General features: G+C 43.2%; 1 protein-coding gene across 1 annotated transcript in view; it reads left to right on the forward strand.

Moving 5' to 3' along the window:
* Positions 1-15,431, forward strand: part of DNAH6 (dynein axonemal heavy chain 6) — a 247,355-nt gene that overhangs the window by 121,251 nt on the left and 110,673 nt on the right. Inside the window, exons 29-30 of the mRNA XM_048504422.1 lie at positions 4,233-4,387; positions 6,299-6,530. Of these exons, the coding sequence (XP_048360379.1) occupies positions 4,233-4,387; positions 6,299-6,530 (387 nt within the window). The remainder of the gene's footprint in view (positions 1-4,232; positions 4,388-6,298; positions 6,531-15,431) is intronic.

The following is a 15,431-nucleotide window of genomic DNA, read 5'->3' on the forward strand; positions in this document are numbered from 1 at the left end:
GGAGTTCTGGATCTGGGCACAGTTGGGAGGGTAGGACCACAAATGTTCCCCCAAAGAAGTGGCGCCTGGGGCTTGAGACCCTCTGCCTGCCCCCCAGATATGCCAATGCACCGACTCCTGACGACAACTTAGAGCAGCCTGCATTTCCAATCAGGAAGAGTTCATCACTCCTTCCCCAGTAGTGACTCTGATTCATGCTACGCCTTTCCCCCCTCAAGGTTGAGTTGCAGGAAGAACCTTTTTTTTTTTGACCCTGTCATGGACAGCCTTCCATCAGATATTTACTGGAAATACCCTCTTCTTGTTATCTTCTGGAATGAACTTCTCTGCTGCTGGCCAGCTAGGATCTTGAACGTTCACTTGAACATTCATTTTGGTCTGGTTGGCTAGACATTTCCAGAATAAGCTAAGAGTGGGGCGTGAGGTGAGCTTTGGCAGCCTGCTGCAGTTCTCAAAACGGAACTAATTTGCTCTTCATGCCACTAGTAGGGGCTGTGGTATTTTCCAATTAGAAATGTCCGTTAGATTCCGAGAAAATTGCCATATTTAAGAATAAGGCCTGAACCAACCCCAGAGCTGACAGATCAAATCAGTGCAGAAAGCAAACAGCTGGTCAGCAGATGGCTGCGGCACAAGCATATGGAAAGAACATGTTGATAAGATTTTCTTGCTCCTTTGCATTGGAATCTTTCCTGGAGCGGTCCCTCAGGCCACGAGAAGTACACTTCAGTAAAAAAATATTTATCAGATATTTACCTCAGTAAATGTGGTTTTACATCCCGTCTCCCACAATTTAGATTTCACGGAGAAGGACTGTTCCAACAGCTAATCAGTGCAATCTTTAATTATAGAAAAGAGAATAAATGACTTTAAAGGACAGTAATTATTCCGTCTGTCATTTAAAATGGCATGGGCAATCCCCAACAACTTTCTGACGGGAGGATTGCTCAGGAAAGCTGCCGCCACACGCAGGAAAGCTAGAGCTGGTTGACAACAGATCCGTAAAGAAATATCAAAAGATTTTAAATGATAAGATGGAGTTGAAACCTGAAATGCATTTGCTAGGTATTTTAGAGGCAAAGAAAGACAAGAGATTTGCTCAGCTGTTTAAATACTTATCCACTGCTGCAGGAATAATCTGGGCCAAGAACTGGAAAGCTTCAAAGATTCCAATGGTGTAAGAATGGCCACTCAAAGTTAAAAATAAAAATAATTAATTAAAATCCTTTTGAAAATGGAGGCAGGGAAGAGAAAATGGCTGAAGGGGAGGTTGAGAAACTACATGCGGTTATGGATGAAAACCAGATGTTGGGTGGGACGGAGAAATAAATACAGTTTCAACGTGATTGGACATTCAAGGGAAGCTGGTCTGGAAATTGATAGAAAACAACATTGCAGTCAAAGTGGTCAGGAAAACAACAGAAGAAAAATGAAGGGAAGACATTTCCAGAACCAAACGGGGAAAAAAAGTACGGGACTCAAAGAAAAAAAATGTATTTGGCAGCGAGATTTGCTGTAAACAACTTGTGCAGCAAAGACCGTAGCAATGACATCTTGTTAGCTACTTATTACATCCCTACTTCTTATTTCAGTTAATTATTATGATAGAATAATTATACAGGATCTTTTGAAAATCAAATTCAGCCAACATGAAAGAGGATTTGGAATTGTCCAAAAATGCAGTGGTCCCATGAATATGCAGCTGGGGAAGAAATGGGAAAGAGGGATCCACTGAGTCATATTCTGATCTCCTGCATGTGAGGCACCTTCTCTGTGCAGAACATGCATACTTTCTTTTTTACTTTATAGTCTGCTGTTTCTTAGTGAGACTGAAGGAGGGTGGTATTACAGTATAAGTCATTGCAATCAATAAAATGGGAAAATATAATGGGACCAGGATTCCAACAATCTGAAACATTCCTCTCCCACTTGTGCAGTTTCATCCAGAAGAGAAAGATTCATGCCCCTAATGTGAGTAGCAGTGCGTAGTGATTAAGAGCAGGTGCATTCTAATCTGGAGGAACTGGGTTTGATTCCCCACTCTGCTGCTCGAGCTGTGGAGGCTTATCTGGGGAATTCAGATTAGCCTGTGCACCAGGGACGTAGGTGTAGTTTTTTTATGGGGGGGTTGGGGGCAGGGCCACGACCCCACCCACCCCTGGGGGGGCATGGCCATGCCTCCCCAAGCCCTGCCCCAGCCTCAGTACTTATTTTTTAATTTATATTTTACATTTCTACCCCGCCAGTTTCCCAAGGGACTCAAGGCGGCTTACATACTTATAAAAATGCAATAATATAAAACGTTACACAGTGTAAACATTAAAACATTACAAAAATGTTAACATTTGGAGGATTGTAAACATGTATTAACAGAAATATAAACATTTGGAGGAGCTTAGTAGAGAAGAAAGAGAAGGGAGCGCTCTAACACATTTGGGAACTCCCTTCTTCTTTCCAGAGCTCTCCACTGTCATCCTTACAACAGCCCTCCAAGGTAGCAGAGTCTGATAACATGTGACTGGGTCAAGGTCATCCAGCTAGCTTCTGCAGCAGACTAGGGATTCGAACTTGGGGCTCCCGAATCTCAGCACGACACTCTACCCACCACACCCCGCTGCCCAGTCAGAGATGGGCTGAGAGCCTCTTGGGAGGCCCAGTGGAGCAGCTCTCCAAGGCCAGGGATGGCAGACTGCCCTGCCCCGCCCCACCCCGCCCCGCCTCCCTCCCCCCACTGGCTGGACTCCCAGCCCCTTCTGCCCTCTCCTCCAGGCAGAGGTGTAGCTAGGAAAAATGGAGCCTGGTGCAAAATCTGAGTTTTGCGCATGTGCACCCCCATGGGTGGCTGCTGTGATGCTGGAATCCACCCCCAAACAGCATCACTTTCAATGGTGTTTAAACTAGGGAGCCCAGATTCTCCTTTTAAATTCACCTTAAAGGGAGAATCTGGGGTCCCCAGTTAAAACAACATTGAAAGAGATGCTGTTTTGGGGTGGATTCTCCCCCACCCTTAAACAGCATCACTTTCAATGTTTAAACTGGGGACCTTAGATTCTCCCTTTAAATCCATGCCGAAGGGGGTGGATTTAAAAGAAGAATCTGGGGACATTTGGGGGTGCCTGCTGTCAGGGGTGCAATTGTTAAGCTAGCGCACCAAAACATTTAGGGTATCTTTAGGAGACCCTCCTGATGATACCACCCTGATTTGGTGAAGTTTGGTTCAGGGGAGCCAAAGTTATGGACCCTCAAATGTGTAGCCCCCATCTCCTATTAGCTCCCATTGGAAACAATGGGGGATGGGGCACCCCCTTTGGGAGTCGATAGCTTTGGACCCCTTAGACCAAACTTCACAAAACCTGGGTGGTATCAGTAGGAGAAGTTTGCCAAAGCAATGAAATATGGGCTTAAAGCTTTTATCTGCTGTCTCCAAGGATCTTAAGCTGAGACATATTCAGCAAAAATAAATATTATGTTCAAGGTAGATTTGAAACCACAGTGACTCTTTAGCAAAGGAATTAGTAAAATGTCTAATTGTTTGGCGCTGGAGCTTACTAGATGCATCCCTTAAACATATGTTGTAGTTATGTCCAGTCACTCGTTTCTTGGAAGAAGTTATTCATATCAGCTTTGTACATTGATTTTTGAAGACATCTGTATGCTTTTAAACTATTTACCTGTTTCATGGAGGCTAACTGATATTCAGTGAAAACAGACTCTCCATGACCTTACTACAGCAAAAAGACTATAACAACACTGGAAAGCTGGTATTTTTCCAAGATGCTATAGAGCATGTTTCAAGGTTAAAAAAACCTCACCTGTGGTAAATTAATGGATTGAGGACCTTAGAACTCTGTCAGCATTTCAATATATGGCATATAGATGGCAGTTACTCATGGACTTGTTTTTAGATTTTTGGAAAACATTTATAGAAACTTATGTCTTGATTCGCCACCACTGATACGATATTTTTGCCTTTACTCTTTTTGCTATTCCTCTTAATATTTTTTCCTCTGATTTTAAAAAAAGAGGAAAAAAATCAGATCAGCAACAATTCTTTCCGGAACCAAACAGAGGAAAAAATGTATGGAATTCAAAGTAAAAATGTATATATTTTATATATATACGGTATATTTTAAAAAATTCTATAACTTCTTAGCAGAAGCACCTTTTGGAATCTTTATTCTTATTTCTTTTCATGGCATTCATCTTGTTTTCCTCTTTGTAAATCCTTTCAGCTTGGACTTGATAAAGCTGAGCGTGTATATGAGGAGCTACCAGACATCCAAAAGATCATGGGTGTTTTACAAGACTATCTGGATGATTATAATTTGTCAAGCGCCAAGGAGGTGAAGCTGGTATTTTTCCAAGATGCTATAGAGCATGTTTCAAGGTTAATATCATTATGCCGCTGTTAATTGAATAGCAATATCGGTAAACCGCTGTTCATTTTAAAGATGCATTAATTCATTAGAATTTTGCTACCCTGTCTCCCCTAATATAAGACATCCCCCCAAAATAAGACATAGTAGAGATTTTGCTGAAGTGCGAAATATAAGGCATCCCCTGAAAGTAAGACATAGCAAAGTTTTTGTTTGGAAGCATGCCCGACAAACAGAACACCGGAAAAATAAGACATCCCCTGAAAATAAGACATAGCACGTCTTTGGGAGCAAAAATTAATATAAGACACTGTCTTATATTCGGGGAAACATGGTATATCTTGTGCATACTTTTACAGCCAGACCTCATTGTTATATTCCACACTGTTTATGGTAAGGACTAGGAATGCGGAATTTAAGCTCCATTTCCAATGTCTGAATTCATATGCTTTCTGTTAGATGACCCAGGCCCTGCAATGGAAGAGAAGGCACTTGATCTCCACATGCACGCCCCCCACCCCCGTGATGTGCATACTCCACAGAGGGGCCTTAAACCTCATTTAGCCCCCCCCCCATTTTTTTGAGGAAGAGGTATCATATAGATTGGATCTCTGTATAAGGTGCCTGTATGGAGTGCCCAGGTGACATGTTACTTTAAGTATGGGAGGCACATGGCTGTTAATCCAGCAAGGAATCATACCGCTGCCTCAGAATCACACAAAATGAGCTTTCGGGCTAAACTCTGTGTTACATGCAAATGTCCAACAGTAAACTGACATCCTTCCCACCACCCATGAAAAGCTGTTTCAAGAAGGGACAACTGAATAAAAATAGAGCTAGCAGGGCTGGGGGAGCTCTTCACCTTGTCCTCATTCCACAGCTGCTTTTTGGTCTGCAAGTTTCCAAACACAAGATGGAAAGGGCAGGCATACACTCTGGGATGCGCGCAGCTCATGGGTTGACTCTGAAACTTCAGCAAAAGACAATTGTTCATTGTTGGAACTGTGACTGTTCTTCAGCTAGTGTAACCCTTGGTATGAACGTAGATTTCCAGAATGCAAGGAGGTGTATGAACCATCGCATCTTTTAACAGAATCTCTAACCATTGGCGGTTAGAAAACTGAACTCCTACTTTTATGCATTTTAATAACTTCAGATCTAAAAGTCACTGAGCAGAGGCCTGGCACCCTTGAGAAATTCTCCAGTTCTGCAAAGTTGTGCTTTACAGAGCATCTAGGGCAGGGGTCGGCAACCTTTAACACCCAAAGAGCCATTTGGACCTATTTTCCACGGAAAAATGCTTGAGCCACAAATACTTTTTGACATTTAAGATGAAGATAACATTGTATATATTGTTTTGCTACCTTTATGCTTTGTATAAACAATTATAGTGTGTTATGAAATCCATGAAGTGCTACATCACCGTCATTGGCCAACCAGGCAGCTGGGACAGGAAAGCCGGAAGTGGCTTGGGATAACGGTCTCAGGCTGTGCCTCTCTAGGAATGGGGACTCTTTCCCATTAACCCTTAGGGCGACTCTCCAAAGGAGGCTGAGAGGACCCAAGCCACGGGGAACAGCAGTACAAGGACGAAAGAGCCGCATGCGGCTCCGGAGCTGCAAGTTGCAGACCCCTGATCTAGGGAATTTGGGGGGGGGGGAGGGCAGCTGGCACGGGGCCCTTGCAAGTAAACAGAAGTATTAAGAACATGTAGAGATGGGAGAAAGGTAATGACAGTTCCCCTCACTACCTGGTGCTTTTTTCTGCTGCTGCAACCTTTTGTTTTGCGGTTTAACTATGAGCTGTCTTAATTCTTTTTTTTAATTATTGTAAACTACCTTAGGAGTACTTAAAGGTGAAAGGCAGTCAGTGAACACAGCACATCAATAACTATTTTGACTTTTTTTCCCTTTCCTCCCTAGAATTGCTCGGATGATTCGCCAGGAAAGGGGGAACGCTCTGCTGGTGGGCGTTGGGGGCACGGGCAAGCAGTCCCTAACTAGGCTTGCCTCTCACATATGCGGCTACAAATGCTTTCAGATCGAACTAAGCCGTGGCTATAATTACGACACTTTTCACGAAGACCTTCGGAAGCTGTATAAAATGGCAGGGGTGGAAGACAAAGATATGGTTTTCCTCTTCACTGACACGCAGGTAGGTATGAACAGCAGAAATGGAAATGAAACTCGTGTTGCTGTGCAATCATTACCTACATAACGAAGTGCTGTGTGATTTATACGGCTTTTGTTTATACAACCAAAATGCTTCAGGGAAGAGGTCACACTTGATTAAATAACTAAAATTCAAAAGAACAGCTAGAAACAGGACATGGTTCACAGAAAAGCCAGTTAACCTTGCTTATTTATTTTGATTTACATCCTACTCTAATCCCTTGGGGTCAGAGGAATTTACAGCAGTTTTTCAAAAATGCTTTGCTCTTCCCCCAGAAAGCTCACTTATCTGAATAATATAAGTTCGTAATACTTTACTATAATATACGTCTGGGGACTTGAGCTCAGCTCCAGCTGTGGTGGTGGTGGTGGTTCCTCTGAAACTCCGCCCAGGGGATAGATTGGTGATCACCAGTAGCGTATCTACCTAGGGACAAGGGGTACCCCTTGTCCCCTGGCGCCACTCTTACCTGGTCACATGGGGGCGCAAAATCGGCCCCCCACATGACCAGGAAGTCCTGCTGCCTTGTCGTTTTCACGTTCCTCGACCCCATTCGTGTCAGTCGAAGCATACAAAAACGACGAGGCAGCAGGACTTCCTGCTGCCTCCAAGCGCCCTCAACCCCACCGTGGACTCCCCCCTCCCTTCCTTCCCCCCCAACTGGTGACATGGGTGGGGTTGAGGGCACCGACAGTGGGGGACAGAGCCTGGAGGGCATCCTGGAGACAATTTGTCTCTGGGCGCTGTTTACCCCCAGTATGCCTCTGGTGATCACTCCCAGGTTCAAAATGGACCCTCCTCTGCAGCATCTGTCCACAGCAGTCAATGGAATTCATCAGGAAAGATTCCACAGAGTGGGATAAGCTTGGTGTAGAAAATCCTCATTGCTGGGTCTGATGTCTTTGAAGTTCTGTCAAGGAAGTACAACTATACAACTTCAGTGGCATCCTCAGAGGCTTAGGCCTTTTGTGCGTTTCTGGTCTGCCTCTTATTGAGCTCAGATTCCCTCCAGGTTGGATTTTTTGATTATGCACTCGTTGTGGCCCCTTGGGAAGTCACTGCACTCTCATACCAGAGAACCTTCGTGGTTTCTGAAACTGGGCAAAGTGCAGCTTTTCCTTCCCTTTGCAGCTTTTGGATGGGAGGCCTCCAAGGAATACCAGGGTCCTGATGCAGAGGCAGACCATTGCAAACCACCTTTGACTGTTGTCTTGCCTTGAAAAGCCTATGGAATCACCATAAGTCAGCTGTGACTTGAAAGAGAAAAAATAGACTGACCTGGCTATTTATGCAGAGGCTGTAGAGCAGGGGTCTGCAACCTACGGCTCTCCAGATGTTCATGGACTACAATTCCCATCAGCCCCTGCCAGCATGCCCAATTGGCCATGGTGGAAGGGGCTGATGGGAATTGTAGTCCATGAACATCTGGAGAGCCGCAGGTTGCAGACCCCTGCTGTAGAGTATCTTCCAATGTAAATGTGGGGGGGAAACCCTCAAAACGTTTCTTTTTGGGGTCCTTTAAGAACATAAGAACAAGCCTGCTGGATCAGACCAGAGTCCATCTTGTCCAGCACTCTGCTACTCACCCACTAGGTGCCTTTGGGAGCTCACATGCAGGATGTGAAAGCAATGGTCTGCTGCTGCTCCTGAGCACCTGGCCTGCTAAGGCATTTGCAATCTCAGATCAAGGAGGATCAAGATTGGTAGCCATAGATCGACTTCTCCTCCATAAATCTGCCCAAGCCCTTTTTAAAGCTATCCAGGTTAGTGGCCATCACCACCTCCTGTGGCAGCATATTCCAAACACCAATCACACATTGCGTGAAAAAATGTTTCCTTTTATTAGTCCTAATTCTTCCCACCAGCATTTTCAATGTATGCCCCCTGGTTCTAGTATTGTGAGAAAGAGAGAAACATTTCTATCAACATTTTCTACCCCATGCATAATTTTATAGACTTCAATCCTTTGCAAAGGAGAGACTCACATTTCTTCAGCAAGAGTTGAAATGAAGTGGCAGTAGATGTCACAGATATTCAGAAATCATAATGTCCTTTTTAAAAAGTTTCAAGAAGGTTGCTTCTTAAGTGGCTGGATAAAAATACAGATGTTGACATGTGTCCTGCATTTCCCAGTCAAGAGGGAAACGTTTAAGAAATGCCCATATTCAACCAGTGTTCTGTCAGCTACACTGACTCCAGGTGGAGTTCCAAATCAAGTTCAAGGTTCTGGTATTTCCCTTTAAAGTCCTTACTGGTCAGGGGCCTTCGTATCTATAGGGCCACCTCTCCAAATAACCCCTCCCCGCCAAGAATGTTATGTTCAGCCAGGAACAACTTACTTGTGATCTTTGGCCCAAAATCTATCTGACTGTCCTCAACTGAAGCCGGAGCCCTCTTGGCTCTAACTCCAGCTGGGTGGAACTCCCTTTCAAGTTGTTGCAATTCTGAAGGACCTGTAAGACTGAGGTGTTCCTCCAGGCCAATAGCTGAGGACAGCAACAGTTGTCATCTATCTGGCTTCCCCCTTTCCCTTCCCTTCGGCTACCTCTGAAGTTAACTGTCCCTTTCCCCCCCTTTATTAGAGTTTCAGTTATTCTCTTTGTCTTTTCCCCTTTGATGGGCTGCTACTTTGGTAAGTTTTATGGTGCGTATTTTTCTGTAAGGTTTTATGTGTGTGATATGTGATTTTAATTGGAATTTTATGATGTAAGCTGCTTTAAGCCCAGGAAAGGGCAGGTTAACAAAAGCAGTTCAAAAAGTCACATCTGAATCAAAAATACATTGTAGCAGACAAGACGCAAACAGGTCCAGACTCTATCCCTCTTGCTTTGTGTGTAAGAAATGATTTAAAATGAAGGAGCATTTCAGAACTGTTAACATCGGCATGTTGCTTAAAAACAAGCAGATTTTCAGTGCTATTTAAGGACTGGATAGGTAAGTGGATGTTCAAGCAAGAAACTAATATTATAATTACAGAAAGTTTTTTAAAAAAAGAAATTGTGTCCCATTTTGTTCCTGCGTTCCCCTCTCTCCTCACTAGTGCTTCCTGACTGGGAAAATTTATTTTCATGGTTGTGAGGATCCACATGGTCAACTAGCCACAAGGCTGAGGATGTTGCAGTGGGGAAGAGGCAAAATCCTGCCTCTTTTATGAGCAGAGCGGTGTTGATAGAAGTAGAAGAAATGGGAATTTCTTCTTTTTCTCTCTCCTAGCTATAGCTCCCAATCCATTTGCTTATTATTGGTTGACCCATGACCCTGGGAATTAACTTTCCTGAGGTGGTGAAAGACTTCTTCAAGGAAGGGAACACAGGAAAGATCTGTGACTAACATCACTTTCTGCTGAGATGTGGCCCAGAAGTTCAGACTGTTATAACCGTACAAGTCACCGTAAGACAGTAATTGAAAGCAATAAACAATTAACAAATTTAAAAAGTATTGTCGAAGGCTTTCATGGCTGGGTTCAACTGGTTCTGGTGGGTTTTCCGGGCTGTGTGGCCGTGGTCTGGTGGATCTTGTTCCTAACGTTTCACCTGCATCTGTGGCTGGCATGTGTGTAAAACAGTGTGTAACGGTGTGTAACAGACTTCCCTCTGTGATACACCTCTGAAGATGCCAGCCACAGATGCAGGCGAAACGCCAGGAACAAGATCCACCAGACCACGGCCACACAGCCCGGAAAACCCACCAGAACCAATTTTTAAAAGTATATATATTACTAAGCAGGAATACCTTTAATTTGCAATTTTTTATTGGTTTACTTTGTCTGGAACCAACATAACTGCAAAATCCAACACAAATGTACTTATAGTGGCCGATTACGCACAGGCGAGGTTCCCATGACTTCAAAGAGAATTTGCCGGGGAATCTTTGTTTCACGGCATGTTTGGTATTATTACGCGCCCCCTGTTTGCAGCATGGCAGGCATTACCAGTGGTGGGATCCAAAAATTTTAGTAACAGGTTTCCTCGCCAGCCCCCCCTCAGCAAAGGGGGCAGAGGCGTACCTAGGCAAACCTGAGCCCTGGGCAAAACCTGAGTTGGATGCTGCCCCCCATGGGCAGCCACCCCACCATGAGCCCCCCAAATTTTTTTGCACTAGGTCATTTCTAAATCATCATCACATTATAGAAAATGCCCCAACTCACAAATCTGAACACAGCAATGGTGAAACACACAGGTTCTTTGATAGAGACTGGTGAGATAGAAGGTATGAAAGGCTGAGAATCAATGAATTGCAGTACCTGAAAGGGATTAACCCAGTTCAGGGAGTTACATTATTAGTTGCAATTGCTATATGGAACCTTCACATTCAAAGGCAGTATGCCTCTCGGGGAGGCGAAGGCGTGGAGATGGAAAAGCGGACCCAATTAGTAACTCCCTCTCGGCACACACAAATAATTAGTAACCCACTCTCGGGAACTGGTGAGAACCTGCTGGATCCCACCTCTGGGCATTACCCATCAGCTGGCTATTTGTTTGCATCTGTGGGGGCGGGGCGTGCACAGTGTTTTGCGGTTTCCCTATCAAGCATGCGTGCTTTAATTTTTAACATAACGTTTTAATTTTTATCTTTAATCTTACCAATAGATCGATATATCAATCTATCGATTGATCGATATTTCAACATAAATAGGGGAACTATTAAAGAAAAATCTTGAATACGGGATCTGTACACTTTGTCCGGACATTGATTGTGTTTTATGGCAGGAAGTGAGGGGGAAGTAATGGCTGCGTGCAAACAACAAAGCCTCAAAGAACAAGGTGAACTGCCATTTTCTAAGCTCCCCAGGTTCACAATGGTCTGTCTCCCAATGTACTGTAAACCCAAGCATCAAGGATGATGGACTTTTCTCAGTGTGGTCTGGAATCACTGATTCCTTGTGTATAAAAGTATGAGGCTGGAGACATCTCGGTGTGTTCGTCAAATGCAAGGGGCAAATCTGGCGTTTGGACTGATGAACTAGTCTTATTATTATTTTAGTATTAGTATCGATTTATCCATCTATTGATGTTGTTATTTACTTTTTTAGATCTAAAGATATGCAGGAGTGGGGAACATCATAGGCAATAGAAATGGTATGGCAGGACAAGAAGTGAGAAGTAGTTGGCAACAGGGAGGAAAGAGAGGGGGAAGTGTGCAAAGCAGTTTGAGGAAATGTGTGTGGGGGGAGGGTAAGATTAGGCAGGCTGACTGTGGGTGGAGGGAAGAGGGCCAGGACAAAATCTGTGCCACTCTAGCAGCAAAGCAAAATTAGAATTGTGCAATAAGTGGATTTGCTTGATGCAGAGAGAGTGGAAAGTGAAAGTGGGGCTAGAGGAAATACATCTGTACAAGAAATATTGCCGTGGCAGACATTCGCCTCCACCACGCAGCAAACACCTTGTGCGCAATCAGCCAGTGTAAACCTATGCAGAGTTTACTCCAGTCTAAGCCTGCTGATTTTATAGGATGGTATTGTAAGGAGTCGGCCATGAGATTTGTCAGTTCCTCCTGTCTTTTGCTCACCTCTTTCTTCAGTAGACATTACGTCTGATAGGTGAAACTCAGTTAAAATAAATTTGAGGATCCATTGAATTCGTTAAAGGTGGGTTCTCAAAAAGGAATGTATCCTATTTCATTTTAGTCTTAGTTGGGAACACCCACATATAATGATGAAAGCAGCATCAACAAGAAGTTAAAGTGAGAGAAAGAATAGAATAGAATAGAATCTTTATTGGCCAAGTGTGATTGGACACACAAGGAATTTGTCTCCTGTGCATATGCTCTCAGTGTACATAAAAGAAAATACATTTGTCAAGAATCATAAGGTACAGCACTTAATGATTGTCATATAGGTCTAGTAAGCAATCAGGAAACAATCAATAGTAATAAAAACATAAAATGTAAAATCATAAAATAAAATGAAATGTCAGCACAGGCTATAGTCATACAGTCATAATTGGGAGGAGATGGGTAATAGGAATGATGAAAAAAAGTAGTGCAGTAATTATATAATAAATATATAATAAATAGTTTGACATTATCGAGGGAATTATTTGTTTAACAGAGTGATGGCATTCGGGAAAAAACTGTTCTTATGTCTAGTTGTCTTGGTGTGCAGTGCTCTGTAGCGACGTTTAGAGGGTAAGAGTTGAAACAGTTTATGTCCAGGATGCGAGGGGTCAGTAAATATTTTCACAGCCCTTTTTTTGACCCGTGCAGTATACAGGTCCTCAATGGAAGGCAGGTTAGCAGCAATTGTTTTTTTTCTGCAGTTCTGATTATTCTCTGAAGTCTGTGTCGATCTTGTTGGGTTGCAGAACCAAACCACACAGTTATAGAGGTGCAGATGACAGACTCAATGATTCCTCTGTAGAACTGTATCAGCAGCTCCTTGGGCAGTTTGAGCTTCCTGAGTTGGCGCAGAAAGAACATTCTTTGTTGTGCTTTTTTAATGACATTTTTGATATTAGGTGTCCATTTTAGGTCATGAGATATGATGGAGCCTAGAAATTTAAAGGTCTCTACTGTTGATACTGTGTTGTCTAGTATTGTGAGAGGAGGTAGGATGGGAGGGTTTCTCCTGAAATCTACCACCATTTCTACGGTTTTAAGTGTGTTCAGTTCTAGATTGTTCCAGTGGCACCACGAGGCTAGTTGTTCAACCTCCCGTCTGTATGCGGTTTCATCGTTGTCTCGAAGAGGACATAACATTCCTGGGGCTGATTATCTACCCTTTAACATTGATTTCAGCATTATGTAATTTCAGGTTGGAAATATTCTGAATGAACCAGGTAGAATTTAGTAATGAGTCCAAAGCTCATTACTGAGCTTTGGTACTTTCAGAAGAGTACCAAAGCAGGTACTCCAGAAGAGTTCATTCACTGACCAGGTACTCCAGAAGAGCTTTAGTAACAGATAGAGTCTAGTTTCCTACAAGATATTTGCAACTGCCACTAAATGTCCTACTTGGGTAAAATGGTAGACACTGATTAACTATCCTGGATTAAGGCTTTTAACATAATACTTTTCAGTGGGAGTCAAGCGTATCAATTGTTTGATAATTACCACTGTAACTTCTCCTGAATCAGTCCCTTGATAGTCCAACAATCGTTCATTCTGTTTAATCTGGGCATCCTTTTGAAAAGAGGACCCCCCGATCTGTTCTCTTTACTTAAGTTTTCTTGGGTTCCAGTGAAAAGGGAACAGAACATGGGTCTTATAGCATTTAAGTGATTTCAGAGAGGTTGCAAAAACTCAGCAGCTCACCCTAATGACAACAGAAGAGAAGATCATGGCTAAATGTGCAGTCATGCTGTGCAGAGTCACACTCCATTTGAATAAGTTAATTCCGTATGATGAATGGAATTGCATTCAGCTGTTGAATATAACACTGAACAATGAGATAAACATTCCAGGAACAGGTTAAAATGAATTGTCTGCAAGCCCTGCAATGGTATAAAAAAACAGCACTAATACTTTCCTAGCAGAAAGAGCAGTGGCGTAGCACCAAGGGGACAGGGGTGTGTGCAACGCACCAGGCACGCACCCCTGTGGGGGTGTGGCAGGGGCACAGGGCGCATGTGAGCCCTGAGCGCAGTTCTCCCTTGCTCAGCCCCTGAGAAAGAGCTTTTAAAAAATATTCTTGAAATTACCTGCTTAGTCTTCCAAGCCTTCCTACATTTTACAAACTTTGTGGAAATTTAACTTTTAAACAGATATTTTGCAGACATTAGATCTTGTTGGAAGTTTGGACTAGATGAAAAGCTGAACAATACACTTAGAAATGTGTTGAGAATTGGCATTACAGTCTGTGAAGAAACATGAGATTCTTTCTATCTGTTACTAAAGAGGCGCATCCTATTGTATGTTGCAGCACGTTGTCATTCACCGTGCTTGGAGATTTGCATGCACAGATTCTTATCCAACTGTGTGTGCTTATTCGTTCTCCCATTCAAGAGCTCAGGGTAGGCTAAAATGTCCTGTTCTTACTCTTCCTCCTGGAAAACATGCAGACTCAGTGTCTCCAGGGAAATAGAACTCCAGAATTGTGTGGCAGCTACTGAAAGTGTCTCTCTGCACTTGACCTGATTTGGTGCATAGATGGTGTACTTAAGAGATACTTCCCAGACCTTCCTTAAAGCTGTAGTGAAACATAGGTATGTGGGGGCCAGACAATTTAGGGCACAGTCGTCTGCTCTTGTTCAGAAGGCAACCAAGAACCAGTGCAAACGCTGGAGCAGTACGATGTGCTCAAACAGCAACCCCATCTCAAAGCAGGGCTGGGGGAAACACATGCTGCAGTTTGCATCTCTGGGCTCAATGAATCCGGTACCCAACCAAATACAGTGAGCCTAGGTGACCTTACAGGTAACATTAATGTTATCATAAAATAGCTTTATAAGCGTTAGGTTTTGTGATTATATTTATAGATATCATTTATCACATTTTGAGATGTATATTTGGCATGAACTGTACACCTTCATTGTTTCTCCTCTTTTCAAACCCTCACTCCTAGTGCAATCCTCCGTTTATTTGCCTGATGCCTGGTACTTCTGCTCCCTTAAACCTCTGTACTGTTGCAATTTTAGGAATCGGGCAAAATTATTCGTATAATCCAACCTTTCTTCTCAAGCCGTAGGTTTTGTGTCTGCATTTTCCTGAATTTCTGTATGCTAGGGAAAAGAAAAGCCTTCAAGGAGCAGATCTAGGACAACAGATCAGGGCGTGATTTGTAATTGCTGCCCAACTCTGGCATAGGTTTATTATAATTACCAGGACTGCTCCTAAAGAAAGGTCTTGCTAGGTAAACCGGCTGTCGCATGACAAAATTGTACTGTGGCACCACTTCAGATTGTGGGATTGAGATCACCATTTACTTCTATTAAAAGAAATAGAAGA

Source organism: Sphaerodactylus townsendi, linkage group LG07 (genome assembly GCF_021028975.2).
Source record: "Sphaerodactylus townsendi isolate TG3544 linkage group LG07, MPM_Stown_v2.3, whole genome shotgun sequence".
NCBI lineage: Eukaryota > Metazoa > Chordata > Lepidosauria > Squamata > Sphaerodactylidae > Sphaerodactylus > Sphaerodactylus townsendi.